Genomic DNA, 18,864 nt, shown 5'->3' with positions numbered 1-18,864 from the left:
ACTCACTAAAAACCTAGCAATAGGAAAAAAAGCACCACAGGCAATGTGGAGGAGAGAAACCTGTTCAAGGGGGGGATCCCCCTTCTTGGATGTCGGTGATAGTAATGTTGCTAAGGATGATCGATGGGTGGAGAATAAAACAGGCGAAATAGTTGGTATGTATGTACATATACGTGTAATAAAACACAAATATGTACATGCAATAGCAACTGGGGTACATAAGAACATTTTTGAAAGATTTAAATAGAATAGAGCTAAGAACAACAACAACAAAAGAGAAAGCATAGGGAAACGAGCGCTAGTGTGAAAATAGGATAAAGGCAAAATGTCAAGGCTCGGAGTTCAAAATATCAGTCATATTCCGTTTGCACATGACTCGAGTATGTATTCCATTCGGATCCATTTGAAGTATGGGGACGACGTAGAGAGGATCACATCATCTTGAGAATCACCACGGGGGGGGCATCCACCACCTTGGTCATCACCACGAGACATCCACCACCTTGGTCATCACCACGAGATATCCACCACCTTGGTCATCACCACGAGATATCCACCACCTTGGTCATCACCACGAGATATCCACCACCTTGGTCATCACCACGAGATATCCACCACCTTGGTCATCACCACGAGATATCCACCACCTTGGTCATCACCACGAGATATCCACCACCTTGGTCATCACCACGAGATATCCACCCACCTTGGTCATCACCACGAGATATCCACCACCTTGGTCATCACCACGTGATATCCACCACCTTGGTCCATCACCACGAGACATCCACTCACAGAGAGACAGGGAGACGGGGACAGGCGTTAAACAGTTTGCATGTTTGTGTGTCGCGTGTTTATAAGATGTGTTTGTAACTCATTCCAGCATGAAAACAACTAATCGACTAACAAAGTCTTAGTCGACTTAATTCAAACCTACCTCTTATTCCACTAAGAGGGGACAGCCCTGCACACTGCACAAGGCTCTAAACCCCAATTGCTCCATGGCCAATAGTGTCAGACTGTGGTTGTATTGCCGTGCCAGCTCCCAGGTGTGTGTGTGTGTGTGCGTGTGTGTGTGCCGTGTGTGTGTGTGTGTGTGTGTGTGTGTGTGTGTGTGTGTGTGTGTGTGTGTGTGTGTGTGAGAGCTTGTGAAGCAGAGTATTTGCTGAAAGAATCAGATAAGTTTGCTCAAGTCAGTCAAATTTTTACTTATCTGATTGACAATAACTGGTAATACACTATAGACACACACTGGCGTGAAGGAGAAGTCAAAATGTCACCGGTATGGTCCTTTAAATAAAGGTGTAAACATAACAAGTATGCATTAGGGATGCTCGATATTGGCTTTTTTACCGATACCGATATACCGATATTGTCCAAACTCTTAATTTCCGATACCGATATCAACCGATACCGAATATATGCAGGGTTTCCCCCCCAAAAATTGAATAATTTCAGGTAATTAACATTACATATCTCTTGTTGTGGAATTAACACAACATTATGCATACTTTCGACAATAAATAAAATCAGAATTTGTTCTTACTTGCTTGCCTGGGTAAATAAAGGTTATAGAATTATTCTTTTTTGGAAAACCGATACCGATATTTTCCGATATCACATTTTAATGCCGATATCGGCCGATAATATCGGACATCCCTAGTATGCATTGTGACTGACTCAGTCTCCTCCTCCCTCTCTCTTTTCCTCTCCTCCCCCTCTCTTCTTTCCTCCTCCTGTCTCTTCCCCCTCCTCACTCTTCTCATTCTCCTCCTCCACCCCCTCTTTCCTCTCCCCCCCTCCTCCTCCTCCTCTCTGTCCTCTCCACCTTCTCCTCCTCCCTTCTCTCCTCCTCATCCTCCTCTCCTCTTCCTCCCCCTCTCCTCCTCCTCACTCTTCTCCTCCTCCTCTCCTCCTCCCTCCTCACTCTTCTCCTCCTCCTGTCATCCTCCTCCCCTCTCCTCTTCCTCCCCCTTCCCCCCCCCCTCTCCTCCTCCTCCTCCTCTCATCCTCCTCCTCCTCTCCTCCCCCCCTCTCCTCCTCCTCCAGTGATCATCAGCCGACAGCAGCGCAGGATGCAGGTGATGCGTATCCGTCAGAAGGAGGACCGGCGTGAGAGCGGCAGGAAGAAGAAGAAGAAGCAGCAGCAGCCACATGGCTCCGCCCACCACAGCCACCAGGCCAAGCCGCTACACCAGGCGGAGCCCGCCTACCGCCGCAAGCCCAACCCCATCCGCCGCTATGACGGAGATGTGCTCTCGCCGGTGAGCATCTGCTGTTTGTTGTCTCTCTCCTCTTCACCTCTCTCTCCTCTCACCTCTCTCTCCTCCTCGTCTCCTCTCCTCTTCACCTCTCTCTCCTCCTCGTCTCTCTCCTCTTCACCTCTCTCTCCTCCTCATCATCTCTCCTCCTCGTCTCTCTCTCTCCCCTCTCTCCTCCTCACCTCTCTCCTCCTCACCTCTCTCCTCCCCTCTACTCCTCCTCTTCACCTCTCTCTCCTCCTCACCTCTCTCCTCCCCTCTCTCCTCCTCTTCACCTCTCTCTCCTCCTCACCTCTCTCCTCCCCTCTCTCCTCCTCTTCACCTCTCTCTCTCCTCCTCGTCTCTCTCCTCTTCACCTCTCTCTCCTCCTCACCTCTCTCCTCCCCTCTCTCTCCTCGTCACCTCTCTCTCCTCCTCGTCCTCTCTCCTCTTCACCTCTCTCTCCTCCTCGTCTCTCTCCTCTTCACCTCTCTCTCCTCCTCATCTCTCTCCTCTTCACCTCTCCTCCTCACCTCTCCTCCTCACCTCTCTTCCCTTCCTCCTCGTCTCTCTCCTCCTCTTCACCCTCTCCTCTCCTCCTCGTCTCTCTCCTCCTCACCTCTCTCTCCTCCTCGTCTCTCTCCTCTTCACCTCTCTCTCCTCCTCACCTCTCTTCCCTTCCTCTCGTCTCTCTCCTCCTCTTCACCTCTCTCTCCTCCTCATCATCTCTCTCCTCCTCAACCTCTCTCCTCCCCTCCTCTCACTCCTTGTCTCTCTCCTCCCTTCACTCTCTCTCCTCTTCTCCTCTCTTCCCTTCCTCCTCGTCTCTCTCCTCCTCTTCACCTCTCTCTTCTCCTCGTCTCTCTCCTCTTCACCTCTCTCTCCTCCTCACCTCTCTTCCCTCCCCTCGTCTCTCTCCTCTCTTCACCTCTCCCTCTCCTCCCTCATCATCTCTCTCCTCCTCACCTCTCTCCTCCCTCTCCTCCTCGTCTCTCTCTCTTCACCTCTCTCCTCTTCACCTCTCTTCCTTCCTCCTCGTCTCTCTCCTCCTCTTCACCTCTCTCTCCTCCTCACCTCTCTCCTCTTCACCTCTCTTCCCTTCCTCCTCGTCTCTCTCCTCCTATTCACCTCTCTCTCCTCCTCACCTCTCTCCTCCCCTCTCTCCTCCTCTTCACCTTTCTCTCCTCTTCACCTCTCTCCTCTTCACCTCTCTTCCCTTCCTCCTCGTCTCTCTCCTCCTCTTCACCTCTCTCCTCCTCATCATCTCTCCTCCCCTCTCGTCCTCCTCGTCTCTCTCTTCACTCTCTCTCCTCCTCACCTCTCTTCCCTTCCTCATCATCTCTCTCCTCTTCACCTCTCTCCTCCCCTCTCTCCTCATCATCTCTCTCCTTCTTCACCTCTCTCCTCCTCGTCTCTCTCCTCTTCACCTCTCTCCTCCCCTCTCTCCTCCTCGTCTCTCTCCTCTTCACCTCTCTCTCCTCCTCACCTCTCTCCCTTCCTCCTCCCTCCCTCCTCCCCTCCTCGTCTTCACCTCTCTCCTCCCCTCTCTCTCCTCATCTCTCTCCTCCTCACCTCTCTTCCTTCCTCCTCGTCTCTCTCCTCCTCTTCACCTCTCTCCTCCTCATCATCTCTCTCCTCTTCACCTCTCTCCTCCCCTCTCTCCTCCTCGTCTCTCTCCTCTTCACCTCTCTCTCCTCCTCACCTCTCTTCCCTTCCTCCTCGTCTCTCTCCTCCTCTTCACCTCTCTCTCCTCCTCATCATCTCTCTCCTCCTATTCCCCTCTCATCCTCCTCCCCTCTCTCATCCTCCTCCCCTCCCCTCCTCACCTCTCTCCTCCTCCTCACCTCTCTCCTCCACCTCACTCTCCTCCTGGGTGTATCCCTGCGGTAAGAACAGATATATATCTATTCTCCCACAGGTGGTATCCATGTTTTAAATTTAAAGTTTTAATTTAAAGTGCAACAATATTAAACTTCACTTTTCTTAATGACATCCATCTAACACCTCTCTCTCTCTCTCTCTCTCTCTCTCTCTCTCTCTCCAGAGCTACATCCAGAGTTTCCGGAGAGGCAGGGGGGAGGGGCGGGGCAGCGGGCCCCACACCATGGTGGACGTGGACTACGACTGCGGCTCCACCACGCCCCTCACCGCTGTTGCGGGGCCCTCGCTGAGGGTCTAACCGCTCTACCGTTAGAGGCCTCGTCCCCCCCCCCCCCCCCCCTTCTCCCTAACTGGGGTTTTAACCACACCCACGCTGGTTTGCCTGCGGGTCCGCAACCGGTTTAAACAATGAACAATGATAAATATAAACAGTAACTCATGACGGTAGGTTGACCACACCCCGAAAGTCGGCTTAGGCCACACCCACAACTAGTTTGACCACACCTTTAACTGGGTTTAACCACAGTGATTGACCCCTCAGTGATTGACTCCGGGTTCATAGCCACTCCCCCTTTTCTGATGACAACGTGCTGGAGCAATCAAGTGTGTATGTGTGAGGAGAATTCCAGAGGCCTAACTCTCTAACCTTAGGGACTCTTGTCTTTTTCCACATACAAGTACACACACACACACACACACACACACACACACACACACACACACACACACACACACACACACACACACCACGCATGCATGCCCTTACGGAGCACCGTGAGCTGGAATGGGAAAAAAACAAAACAAAACAAACGGTACGTAAAGACACCTCTCTACCCACACTCACCAAACACACACAAAAAAAAGCCCGTCAGGATCAGGGATCGGGATTCACAGCAAAGCTCCACTCAGGTTTCCACACAGGCATCGCACGACCGGCGGGGGGGGGGGGGTATACTGTTAGGATCCGGTCCGGTTTCAACCTGCCGAGTGAGGTTGTTCCTTTTTTTTTTACATTTTCCACTTGATTACAGATGCGTTGACTTTCTCTCCATCTTGCCTGTCGACTCGAGACCTTTTCAAAAGGAGGACATCGGGGTCTTCGCTCTCGAGAAGGGGAAACGGAGGTCCCTCCTTCACTCGTTGTGCCATATCCCCATAATATCCATAACCACATTCCACCTTAACGGATACCTGTATTTTTATTTAGGGGGGGACGGTTGTACCACCCTTGGTGCTGGACGATATACTTATTCTGGACTAGGAGGGGGGGGGGTTGTGTTTTCTGGTGCCTTGTCCCTCCTTGGACTGTACCATTCAGCGATGGGAGGGGGGTTTACTGGCAAATCTCCTATTTATTGATTGAGTGATTGGTTTGTTTGGTGGGATGGGTGGATGGATGGATGGATTGATTGATGGTTGTGGTCAAATAGAAAGGTAGTCTTGTGTGATGCGATAGGGCTATTGACGAACAGGGTATCACGGCCACGGTCGTTGGCTTATTTGTTTCACAAACGCCTGCATCTGTGAGACAGGGTTGGGGTCATTGCCCTTTCTATTCAATCGATAGACATGTTTCAACATTTCAACACAGTAACACAATATGTAGCCTATGCAAGGCGCAACTTCAGCTGGTCCCCAGTGTGGACGAAACGGGGTGCTACAGACCCCGGAGCTGATCGACCGGTCCAGTTATTTGGTGGTCTAGACTGGTGCAAATCCACACATTGCACAGGGTTGGATCGGACACTCCCCCCATTTTGGGAAATACACCTATTTGATATCTTCCCCAGAGTAAGATGAGAAGATTGATATCAATTTCATCTCGTGTGCATCGGTTTTGGAGCTGTCGGGAGTTATCTAGCGAGGCTTAGCCCGCACCTGGACCTCTCTCCGGGGCCACTGGACACCGGAGATGAAAATTATATCAATCTCCTTATATCAAATAAATGTATTTCCAAGGGGCAGCTGGGTAGTGTAGAGTCTAAGCACTCGCCTAGCCACCGCAGAGATGCAGGGTTCAATTCCCGGCAGCAGTACCCCCCCCCCCCCCCCCCCCCCCCCCCCCCCCCCCCCCCCCGGCTTGATCAGACGAACACAATTTGGCCGTGTTTGCGATGGGAAGCTGGTGGGGTACGACTCCTGGTCGTTGCAATAGCAACTCTTGCTATTCTTCTTCGTCGGCCGGGGTGCCTGTTCAGCAGGGGAGGGGATCTGGGGGAGGTAGCGTGAACCACTGCACGTCGCGCTACGCCCTCTCAGTGAAACTCAATGTCAGTCACTCGCTGTCAGGTGAAAAGAAGGGAATTGGCATAATGACTAAATTGGGGGATGATAGGAGCACATTTAAAAAATTTATAATAAAATGCAGATTTACCCTTTTCCAAGCAAACTCGGAGGACCTCAAAGACCAGCCAGTCACTAGAACGTTTTACATAGGTTCCAACATGCCATTCCAATAATGTAGTATAAGGAGGTTGCTTACCAATAAGGGTCTTAAAAATGTACAAATACCAGTGTTTGTTGTGCCTCTCCGTCAGAGAGGGCCAACCAACCTTCTCATAAAGGACACCGTGATGAGTCATATCTATCACCAGTGATGAATCTGAGGGCAGAGTGATGGACAGAGTCCAACGATTCAAGAGTTGAGGCCGCAGCATCACCATTAAAAAGGCAGATGAGAAAACTGCTTCGACAACTCTCTTCCTACTAATCAAAGGAACGCTAGAAATGACCAGAGGTCAGAACGTCAAGAGCAGAGGTAGGGAAATCCCCACCATCCGCCTCCGACAAATCGCACCTTGCATATATTTCAAATAACAGGAACCGAAAGGGAATTGACCTCAAACCCAGCTTCATGAGAGGCGTTGGTGAGAACCTTGTTTACACTGCCGCCTCGTGTGACATCTCCTCCCATCCTGTGAAACGGATAAGAACTGGAATTTTCCATTCAAGTTTTACTGTGAAGATGATCTTTTTTTGGAATGATCCCCACTCTCTAGGGATCATCCCAAAAATGTGATATCCGCCATTTAAAAAATAAATACTATATATATATATAGTATTTATTTTTTAAATGGCGGATATCTATATATATATGACACCTGCATCTTACAAAATAATTGCTGGCATTAAAGTATAACTCACTGTGGATTATTATTGAAGCTATTAGCTAACTAAAGACTTTTACTTAGAAAATGGTGACAGTTTACATGATATATTCAGTTGGATTTTCTTTATATTGAGCAATGAATTGCTAATGGCGATGGAAAACGTTATGTTTAAATGCACATTGATATTCTGGATACCAGGTAATAGTTTTGTAGTTGAAAGTGCTATAGATATCATTCAGCCACTAGACGTCGCATAAGATACATAGGGTACAACAATAATCACCTTTAGGTTGAAAAATAGAAAGTTGACAGCAAGCAAGCCACCATTTTATTTTTGAAAACGTACATCTCAACTATAGCAGCAGGTTTATCCAATCAAGTGCATTCCATGTGGAGAAATGGGAAGTAGGAAGGGAATACATGCATGCAACATGCACATGCCCATGTAAATAACATACATTTCTGACCTAAAGCTTTTTTTAATAATAAATGCAAAATTAAAAACTAGTGTGTTTGTATCCCAAGTAATATTTCCATATACATGAGTAAAGGAACTATTGCTAGTATTACTGTGGAAACTGATTTCGCACAGACCGCAAAACACAACAGTAAATGGAATAAGGTGTTAAAGGGGTATTTAGTAGAACAAAAAAAAAACAGCAGTGTGATATTTAGACTAGGAGTCCAAAACAAATGGAAGTGAATGAGGAGCCTGACACCTGGGAGGAATGGTGGTGTTGACAGCACACGTCACAGGGACGGCAGTGGGCGCTAGCTTATTTGTGATTACTTTAGATAGGGGTAAGACTGCTGATTTTTACTACTGACAAGTTCTACTAAAATGAAATATCCCTTTAAAGGATTTTCTTTTTACATTAACTGGTATGAAATACTTGCCAGTAATGTAGTCGATGCACAGCCGTTAGCAAGTGTTAATCCATGCTAACGTTAATGGTTTGAACCACAACAGAAAACAGCGGTCCTCGCACAACTTTGCTGGAACTCTGTAAGTAAGCTAATGGTTATGCATTGATTACATTACTGGCAAGTATTTCATGCCACTTAAAGGAACAACATGGGAAATGTGCTTATTGTCTCCTCCAGAATCAGACAAGAAGATGGACATCAATTTACTCTCTGTGTGTCCAGTAGAAAGCTATCTGGCTGCAAGCTAACCTAGCTTAGCACAAATCAATAGGAGCGGATACGGACCACGGACACCAGAGGTGTTTTTCAACCAACAACTAGGCTAGTGGTCCTTATCCGCTTCCATTAATTTGTGCTAAGCTAGGCTAGCTTGTAGTTGGATAGCTTTCTACTGAACGCACAGAAAGGAAATTGGTATCTCTCTTGTCTGACTGTGGAGAAGACGTTAAGCACATTTCCCATAATGTTGACGTGTTCCTTTAATGTAAAAAACAACAACCTTGAACTAACCTCTTAACATGCCTCACAATCACACATACAGTAATACTGGCATATCCCAGCGATCACATTCAGATCATAGGCAGGATATGAGCTTATGCCAGCTATCGTAAACTGAATACGCCGTTTACATGAGCCAACTCACAGGCGGCAGTATTCACGTATACCGAATCATGTTGGAATTTCAATGTGCATGTAAACAAATTCATCATGGGACGAAAAAACCTTTAGAGGAACCGAGTCCCCGAGCGCTGGTATGATGTCATAATATGGTGAAAATCCATCTTGAAGACGTGACTGTAAACGAGAGCTGAAGAGTGAATAGGAGAACTGACCATTGAGGACTAGTGGCCATACCGACTTGTTCTAGGATAAGACAAGTAAAACCACTCCCTCCATCTTGTGCATTGTTTTTTTTTGTACCAGCATAACATTTTTGTCTATAGTGTATCAAACACAGTTTGTTATCGTCTTTGCCTCACAGGACGAGCGAGTGTGTTTTGAGGGGATTGGACATGTTAACACCTGTATGTTGAAAGACAAAAGTTATTTATTTTAAGCTTCCTTTTAACAAAATCGATATCCAACCAAAATCTCATCACTAGCGGACATCGTTTAAGTGTCTCTACATGGAGTCCATGATGCAACACAGTGTGTTCTTCTTCTGTGGTCACATGCTGTAATGTGGATAAAGATGCGGGAAAATTAATAGGAGGCGATGTCCTCACTGAAAACTCAACTCACAACATTAGATAAACTGACTTGTGCTGAATAGGAATCAACTGCTTAAATATCAGGAATGTCAATTTCAATATTGTAAATAAAATATTTTCTCAATTTAACGTCAAAACTAGCCAAATCGTTAGCCTAGTTTACAATCTGTCAATGGTGAAATTCGTCATCAGTGTGCACCCAAAATATAACAATAATCCTTTATTAAAAAAAGTCTAAATATCATACATTTGATATATAAACAAACGACACAGCAATATTATTCAGTGTAATATATTTTTCTGAGTCAAAGGTACTTGTTCTTTTGAGCTAATGTTGCAAATTATGTTTTCAAATGATGAGTATAGGAACTATTTCTCACTTGAGGTGTAGTTTGACCAACTTCTCACAGAATGATTAGAATCTTCAAGCAAGGCAGCATGTAACCACTGCTCAAACCGTCCATGCAGGGCAAAGATATACTGTACAACAAATCGTCTGGAAATAAATCCTTGAAGACACATCAAATGTCAAAACAAACGGCGGTAAGTTGTTTATACTTCAGCAGTAATATTTAGACAAAGCCTGACACTTGACACCTGGGAAGAATGGTGGTGTGGACAGCAGTGGTCACTAACTTACTAGTAAATTACGTTACATAGAGGTAACGCAAGACTGCTGAAACTTGACAAGTGAAATATCCCTTTAACTTACATCAGCATTTTCTTTAGGGCAGTGGTCTGGTGTTGCTAAAGGCTGGAAGGTACTGGATAAAAGGTATCCTCTCTACAGCTACCTGTGACCACAGAAGAAGAACGCTCAGTTCTTCACGTTGCTTTGTGGAAACCTGAGTGATGTCTCAACCACATTGTGGATGTCTCGTTGGACCACATGTGAGTGAGTTGGCTGCAGTTCAGTCAACAAATGACTCACATCCTTTAAAAAAAAATATATATAACTATAGTCTATATACTATATAAATATTCTATAACGTAGCATTATGTTTGGCAATGTTTGAAGGAATTTTTTTTCCCATTTTGAACTGCAGCCAGGAGAGCTGCCCCCAACTAAAGAACACAACTCACTCACGATCCAATTGAGGAGATTTATGGTCGGACACGATTGGTAGTATGCCAGATCATAGAACAGCGTGATCCTTTAAAGGTAGAATCTGCAATGCCATCAGACAGCTACACCTCTGGGCAAAAGAGCCCCCACTTGATACTGCACTTTGTTTACATCTTTTCTCTTAGTCTGATGTGTGGGTTGGATTTGAATGGGGACAGGGGAGGGGTGCAAAGTACAATACCAAGTGGAGCTCTTTTGCCTAGAGCAGGGGTGCCCAACCGTTTTTGAACCAAGATCTACTTTTTTATTTACCACCTAGCCGAGAGCTACCAGCCAAAATTGTATATTGTAAGCCGTCATTTGAGGCTTTATAAAAGCAGCATAATGAATACAAATCTGTCAGTGCCGAGTCCGACCTCATCTTAAATAACAAACAGCATTGCTTGTTGTAGTTAACAAGGAGAGGCAGAGTTGATTTAGCAAAAAAAAAAAAAAAAAAAATGTATAATCTAATTTTATTAATCAAGATCTACTTGAAATCAGCCCGCGATCTACCTGTCGATCGCGATCGACTGGTTGGGCACCACTGGCCTAGAGGTTTGCATGACAGATTCTGCCTTTAACGCCCCGCTGGAATCAAGCACCCCCCCTTCCTTAGCGAGTTCCATGGAAAACCTACCTGCATGACTACGGTCCCCCTCCTCCTCTCTACCTTGTGGTTTGGTTTGACTCACTCCTACAGAACTGACCCCCAACACCAGATGTACATTCTTGTGACCCTCTCTTTGTACATAAAACAAACACGCACTTACTGTAATTTTTTTTATACTTTTTTTTCTTTTTTTTCCACATTTTCTCATTTTATTTGACTTGATTGTTTTTTTTATGCATTTATTAGGAACTTTGTATAATTTAAATGAAACATGTCCTTTCTGCGGGATGTATTTGTTTGATAATTGAGTTATTTATTTCTATAAATAGACCATTTTGCGAACAAGAGTGCAATCTCATAAATGTAGGCCAGTAACTCCATGCTTTTTAAATGAATTATTATTATGATTATTATGATTAAAGCATGTGTTTGTATGGGCCTGTATATGATAAACAATGTGATTCTACACCCACCGCCTGCGCGTCTTCTTTCAACAGACACAGAAACACACACATATATAATATACACTACATTTGACTTTATTTGTGAATGCTTTTTTATTATTGTTCCCGCCAGCTGGCCTCTCGCAGCCTCATCCTCCAACCAACCCCCTCGACCTCCTCCCTTGACCATCTCACACCTGTAATCATCCATTTCTTTTGATCTCCCCTTTCTGTGTCCCTTGGTTTAGAAGCACACACTTCATTCTGATAATGTAGCTGATTTGGGGGGGGGGGGGCACTGTCGTTTACATGTTAAATTTTTTTTGTTTACCTGGTGCTGCATGTAAGCAGGTTTTATGATTTACTGATTTATTTTGCACATAAATCTCATACACATCCAAAAACTCTAAACAGTTTAGTTTGACAGTTATTGGGAGTAAATTACTTTGAATATGGCCACCAGCAGGCCAGGAGTTTTCCTGGTGGCCTGGCCTGCTAAATAACCTGCATGCCCCCCCCCCCCCCCCCCCCCCCCCAAAAATAAAACGTTTTAATAAACAAAACAAATCTTTCAGTCAGGCCGGTGTTTCTAGTTGCGACAGCGAAGATGAGTCGGCGGTCCTCTCAGCCCGGACTGGCCTGCAGATAAAGACCTTTCTTCTTCCGCTTAAAAAGCGGCCTGACTCGAGCTAGTATATTTTGCGCTATATTTCCCTGCCTGAATGATTCCCCAGTCCGGCCCTGGCCACCAGTGATGCCGTCTGGGACGTTGAATCCGTGTGTTATGTAAAGATTGTACCGAGTCCTACAAACGTATTTCCTTGATGCCAGTGAGACAGTTTCCCTTGTTCCAACACAATCACAAAGAACTTCGGAAACACGTGGGTGTCTACGAGGAGGTTGTGTTTCTTCTGAAAAGCTGACCCTTTTGGAGATAAGGTTTCAAAATGTCAGATTGTTTCTGTAATATCCCCCCCTCTCCCAAATTACACCACCACCCTACTTTCACATACAAGAACATGTATTACTTCATGTCATATCTTCAGTTTGAAACGCCATCAAGCATCCTCACAGGCAAGAATGGCGAGTTTGCAGTCTTTTTTTCTTTTTCTTATAATCTATCATTTTTCTTTTTATCTCCTTGACGTATTTACTTTTTCATCTCTTCTCAAGGATGGAGGGAAGCTGTGTCTTTTTTCTCCAATATCTCTCCTCGACGTTTGTTACATGATATCTTGCTGCTGCTGTGAGGACTCGCTGACGACCTAGAGGGAGAGAGAGAGAGCTTTTAACACCAGAGAGAGAGAGCATTTAACACCTGGAGAGAGAGAGAGTGCATTTAACACCTGGAGAGAGAGAGAGAGCATTTAACACCTGGAGAGAGAGAGAGAGAGCATTTAACACCTGGAGAGAGAGAGAGCGCATTTAACACCTGGAGAGAGAGAGAGAGCATTTAACACCTGGAGAGAGAGAGAGTGCATTTAACACCTGGAGAGAGAGAGAGAGCATTTAACACCTGGAGAGAGAGAGAGCGCATTTAACACCTGAAGAGAGAGAGAGAGCGCATTTAACACCTGGAGAGAGAGAGAGAGCGCATTTAACACCTGGAGAGAGAGAGAGAGCATTTAACACCTGGAGAGAGAGAGAGAGAGAGATAGCATTTAACACCTGGAGAGAGAGAGAGCACATTTAACACCTGGAGAGAGAGAGAGAGCATTTAACACATGGAGAGAGAGAGCATTTAACACCTGGAGAGAGAGAGAGAGAGAGAGAGCATTTAACACATGGAGAGAGAGTTTTAAGCTTGGACCACTAAAACTCCAGGAGAGTAAGAAGAACTAGCTGTTCCATATCCGCTCCCATTAGTTTGTGCTAAGCTCTCTGGAGAAGATGGTAAGCAAATGTTTGGTGTGTTCCTTTAAAAGGGCATCCAATGGAGTGGCACTATAGAGCACAGTAGGAGAACAGGGGTCACGTGTTCTTCCAGCACGCCACGAGCACGGGGTGATGTAGAACACAAAAAGAGTGCACTGGAGGCGTGTAAACATGACCTTGTGCTTCAAATTGATCGGTCTATATACGATCTTCCTCTAAATCTAACAAGCTAACTGTGAGCCGGACTCATTACATACAGCTTCGCCAAAACCAAAAGTGAAACCTCTATCCCAGAAGTGGGACATAAACACTTGGCAAAGGTTATAATTTATGAGGTACGAAATGTATTCACAACAATAGACAACAATTTGGGTTGAGAAGTGAATATAAACAAAAGCAAGCTGTTTAAGAATGATTTGTATTTTATAAGGTAGTATTTCATAGGAAAAACACCATTCCAGACCCCTTCTTCCATAAACCATACCTTATATTAAAAACACCATGTCCTTCATCCATAAACCATACCTTATATTTATTCATTCAATCTTTATTTAATCTCAAAAGATCATTGAGAGCAGGCTCGTTGAAAGGAACAATACAATGTCAAGAGGAACAATACATTGTATATCAGTGTGTTTACAGGCTAGTAAGTCTGGTCTGGTCAGTGTTTACAGGCTGCATGGTATTCACTGTGGGCCACTGATGTCGTTTTTCATTTCAACTACACTTTGCTGTGTGTGTGTGTGTGATGTTACCTCTCCACCGTGGGTTTCGATGTGGACAGATTTCTTTGAGTACATCTCAGAGGCACGTTGCTGATACTCAGGGCTGCTGCTTTCTCTCTCTGTCCACACACACGTGTGCACGCACAAACAAACACGCACACACACACATTGACACATCAGAGGAAATTCCATTACAGTTTGTGCTGTGTTTACACAAAATTATTGCACTTATTCAACCGTTTGCAATGTAAAATCTCACATTTAAAGGGATATTTCATATTGTTTTTTTTTTTTATCCACTTTTTCTCCCATTTTCTATTTTTCTCCCATCCCAATTTTCATATCGTCCAATTCAACCCTCCCCTGTCTTCGAACGTTGTTTCTTGCCTCCCACAAGCCGGCTGCAATGTGGACTAAGTCATACATAGCACGAGTCCCCTCCGATACTCGAGGTAACAGCCGTCGCATCTTTTCACCTGCGCGGCTCGATCTTTCAGCGTCGGGGGTCTGGGCTTTGGAGGGGCCCCGCCCCCGTCGATTCTTGATTCTACTGCGCAGGCGCACCAACCGACCTGTAGGAGTCACTGTCCACAACGCCCGATCCCCACCCTTCAGTTTCCCTCCCCGTAATACGGCCAATGTGTATTACTGTGGACGACCAGCTAAACTGAAAGCAATGTGGAGAGCGGGGCTCGAACAGGAGGCATCCTGTTCGAGCCCAGTCTCCAGCATTTGTTGCGAGCGCCTTGCCCACTGCGCCACGTAGCCGCCCGGATATTTCATATTGTTAAGAACCTTATCTGATTCGGCACAAACTGGGAGTCCTTTTCGGCACATAAAAAAAACACTTTGGAGTTTGGAAATGTTAGCATTTTGTTAGCGTCATGCTAATGCAAATGTCAAGTACTGTATGTACGGTATAGACCAGGATTCCCAAAGTTGAGCCTGCATGACATTATGTTTGACCCTTAAAGGAACACGCCAACATTTGGGGAAATTAGCTTATACCGTCTTCTTCAGAGAGAGACAAGAAGATAGATACCAGTTTCCTCTCTGTGCGTTCAGTAGAAAGCTATCTGGCTGCACGTTAGCCTAGCTTAGCACAATGAATGGAAGCGGACAGTGCCGGTTAGCCTTCGGGAGAGGTGTTAGTTGGACAATGCCTATAGGCTAACCGGCACTGTCTGCTTCCATTCATTGCTATAAAAAAAGTGACTATAGCTCGGCAGAGAAAGTGCCGATTGACTTGGGATTGGTCTCTCCGTGTTCAAGAGACTCGCTACGTTTAGACGGAGAGAGTCTGAACAGAAACCGCAAAGTCGTCTTACGGTTTCACTTTTAATTTTGCGTTTAGACTATTGTTTTGGGATGGAATTCTCCGTGCAGACGAGGCTGTAACGACTCCAGACGACTGAGCCCGCTGTCACACGATTGGCGCATATGTCACATGACGTGCTGTGAAGACCCGCCCTATTCTGCCTCTGATTCGCAGACTGTGGGTGGGAATGTGATTGGACCAAAGCAGAGTCACTCACAGACAGTGGGTCCAGTCACGCCATGGGACAGATTCTTGTGTATTTAAAAGTACTGCCAATGTAGCCTTCAGGTGATCGCCATGGATAGAATCAGACATGTGATGTAAGCAGTACACGTGACGAGAGCCTTGACAACCCTTTCGTCATCGTTTTATGCGGTTTGACAGTTTGGATGAGAGCGCAAAGGTTTATCGTTTCTAGGAATTCCACCCTGGAAGGTAGTCTCACTTTTTTGCGGTTTCACCCCGTAAAAACACAGTTTCCGTATAAACGAAAGGCACATCCGAAAAAATATTTTTGCGGATTCACCTGCTAGCGTTTCCGTCTAAACGGGGCCTCAAGTGTATAGTGGATCATGTATCCAGCACCCCCACAGCCGTAGCTACAACCACTTAATGTCTCATCCACATTAATTGATTTTCTTCCCCCGCTCTCTCCTCCATGATTTCAGAATACCGGAAGTGTTGCAGTGGGGAGCATGTCTATGTTCCCCGGGTCCTATGTTCCCCGGGTCCTATGTTCCCCGAGTCCTATGTTCCCTGAGTCCTATGTTCCCCGATTGATTGATTGAAAATTTTAGACCACCAACCCTGATTCTAAACTCTAACCTTAACCAACTTCGAAAGAGGGCCTAAGCTTAACCAGTTCGAAACAAGGCGGACATTAATAATTAATAAAATTATAAAAAATTATAAAATTTTAAATCAATTAATCAATCAATCTGGGAACATAGGACCCGGGGAACATAGGACCCGGGGAACATAGGGATGATCCCTTGCAGTGGTTTTGATTGAAATTTAAAACCTTTATTTATCCCAGAGGGGAGATTCAAGTGTCCATCACAGCATCAACAGCCATTTAAAAACAGTTAATACATAACATACAATTATTTAGTATGTGTTAAAAACAAAGATGGACAAATAACGTAGGGCTAAGAAAGAGCTAAAAAGAAGAGCTAAAATTGGGCTAAAATAGAGCAAAAAAAAGAAGAAGAGTTACAGTCCACAAATCAGTTCCTCCAGTCCACGGCAGTTAGCCCGTCCTGGCCAGTCTAATAGGAAGTACACCCAGGCCCAAGCTGTTCTCTATTGAAAAGGTCTGCAATATCTCAAGAAACAAATCACACTTGCTTTTTTGGATGCACTGAAATGACTCACAGATCTATACTAAAACAGAATGATTATACAAATGGGTGGACTATTAAATACAGGACTCCTGCTCCTTTGTCAATCCTGTGCCCCCTGGTGGTGAGTCAAGGTAACCGCGAGTGTGTTCTTACCACGGACTCTAGAAGAGTAACTCTGCATTGGCAAGGTGATCCTGGAAAGAGAGAGGAAGGTATCACTGGCCAGATCTCTCTCTCTCTCTCTCTCTCTCTCTCTCTCTCACTCTCTCACTCTCTCTCTTTCTCTCTCTCTCTCTCTCTCTCTCTCTCTCTCTCTCTCTCTCTCTCTCTCTCTCTCTCTCTCTCTCTCTCTCTCTCTCTCTCTCTCTCTCTCTCTCTCTCTCTCTCTCTCTCACACAAACAAAATCATAGAAACCTTTAACTTGCATAATAACCTTCACTTCATATCCTCTGCCCATGTATTTGATAGACATCCTGCTGATACATATAAGTCAGAGGGTGATGGCACCTCCTGTGTCTTAGTTCTCATTTGTTTGCTCACATTTTAAATCTAACATTTATCTCTGGTAAAATCCCAAAAGTGTAGATAGCTGCTCAAGTTGTTCCATTACATGAAGGTGGTGATTACAGTGACAAGTATCGTCCAATATCAATATCCAAATCCTAGAATGATTCATTCATTCTCAGTTACAGGCCTTCCTGGATACTTTTACAACCACAGCAATCAGGGTTTAGGACCAGGGCATAGTACAGTTAGAGCGGCAACAATAATATTGATAACTATCTTGATAACCGTTGGTACTGTGCTGCACTCTTTATTGATTTATCAAAAGCGTTTGACATTGTTGATCATACTATTTTAATAAATATGCTATCTTGTATAGGTTTGGATGAGCTTACTGAACTGGTTTCATGATTATCTCTAAGAAGGGCGGCTGAGTGGCGCAGTGGGCAAGGCACTCGCCACTTACGCAGGAGATGCTGGTATCGAGCCCAGCTCTCTGCGTTGCTACCGGCTTGGCCGGCCGTCATACTAACACAATTGGCAGTGTTAGAGGGTGGGAAAGCCGGTGGGTGGGGATTGGACGTTGTGGACAGCGACTCCTACAGGTCGGTTGGGTGACGCCGGTACGGCAGAAACAGGAAGTATCTGGGGCAGCGTGAGCCTCCCACACGTTACTCCTGCGTGCTTATGAAACCAAGCCGCATTTCTCGGAGACACTCTCTGATTGACACTGACTGTCGCTCTCTGATTGGCCACTGAACTGTTTGCCCAATCAGAGGAACCCGGAAACACAACTGCGTTGGGTAAAGCATACACGCGGGGGGGGCACGTGATGCAAGGCTTCTATCCTCACTACAGCCGACCAGTGCGAGGCATAATCTAGCAACGTTCAAGACAGGGGAGGGAAGAATTGGAAATACGAAATTGGGATGGGAGATGAAGAAAAAAAGAATAACGAGAAAAAGTAGATAAAAGAAAATTATTATCTCTAGAGAGAACTGTTGTTGCTGATAGTATCAAATCAATCTCTCTTGAAATTAATGAAGGTGTCCCACAAGGCTCTATGAATGAAAAGCACATAGGAGGAAGTACCAAACATATATTGCAAGTTTACTCTCAGAAAAGTACACATAATTTCAGTATGAAAAAATATGCAAATGTTTGACTTGGTTAGCCCAACTGTTTCAGGAAACTCAAAACTATTTTAAGCTTTCTGATTGGACCTCACAAGTGGGAGAGGTTTGATCATTACTACTGAATGGTAAATGGATTTGTTCAATGATCAGTTTGTTAATTTCCCCCCAACACTGCACCCAACCTCCCAGCCCCCTACCTGCTCTCTTCCCCTTCCAGCAGCTTCCTGTAGGTGGCGATCTCCACGTCCAGGGCCATTTTGATGTTGAGCAGGTCCTGGTATTCACGCAGGTGGCGCGCCATCTCGTCCTTCATGTTGGCTATCTCAGCCTCCAGGCCGCCGATGGTCTCCTGGAAGGTGCCCCCCTCACGGCCATGACGGTCCTCCATGTCCCGCATCTGTCTCATCAAAGACTCATTCTGGAGAGAGAGGA

At 45.5% G+C, this 18,864-nt stretch overlaps 2 protein-coding genes across 2 annotated transcripts in view; one reads left to right on the top strand and one right to left on the bottom strand.

Annotated features, from left to right (window-relative positions):
- Positions 1–5,269, top strand: part of tmem198ab (transmembrane protein 198ab) — a 63,989-nt gene extending 58,720 nt beyond the window's left edge. The window contains exons 4-5 of the mRNA XM_084316663.1: positions 2,050–2,264; positions 4,285–5,269. Coding sequence (XP_084172789.1) covers positions 2,050–2,264; positions 4,285–4,419 — 350 coding nt within the window. The 3' untranslated portion in view covers positions 4,420–5,269. The remainder of the gene's footprint in view (positions 1–2,049; positions 2,265–4,284) is intronic.
- A 7,349-nt stretch (positions 5,270–12,618) lies between these two features.
- Positions 12,619–18,864, bottom strand: part of desmb (desmin b) — a gene marked incomplete at its 5' end in the record, with an annotated part of 49,802 nt that continues 43,556 nt past the window's right edge. Inside the window, 4 exons of the mRNA XM_084319098.1 lie at positions 12,619–12,795; positions 14,161–14,249; positions 16,948–16,985; positions 18,630–18,850. Of these exons, the coding sequence (XP_084175224.1) occupies positions 12,754–12,795; positions 14,161–14,249; positions 16,948–16,985; positions 18,630–18,850 (390 nt within the window). The 3' untranslated portion in view covers positions 12,619–12,753. The remainder of the gene's footprint in view (positions 12,796–14,160; positions 14,250–16,947; positions 16,986–18,629; positions 18,851–18,864) is intronic.

Source organism: Notolepis coatsorum (assembly GCF_963971535.1).
Source record: "Notolepis coatsorum genome assembly, chromosome: 1".
In the NCBI taxonomy this organism is placed as follows: domain Eukaryota; kingdom Metazoa; phylum Chordata; class Actinopteri; order Aulopiformes; family Paralepididae; genus Notolepis; species Notolepis coatsorum.
The sequence above is the reverse complement of the archived record's forward strand: the minus strand, read 5'-3'. Positions and strand labels throughout refer to the sequence as shown.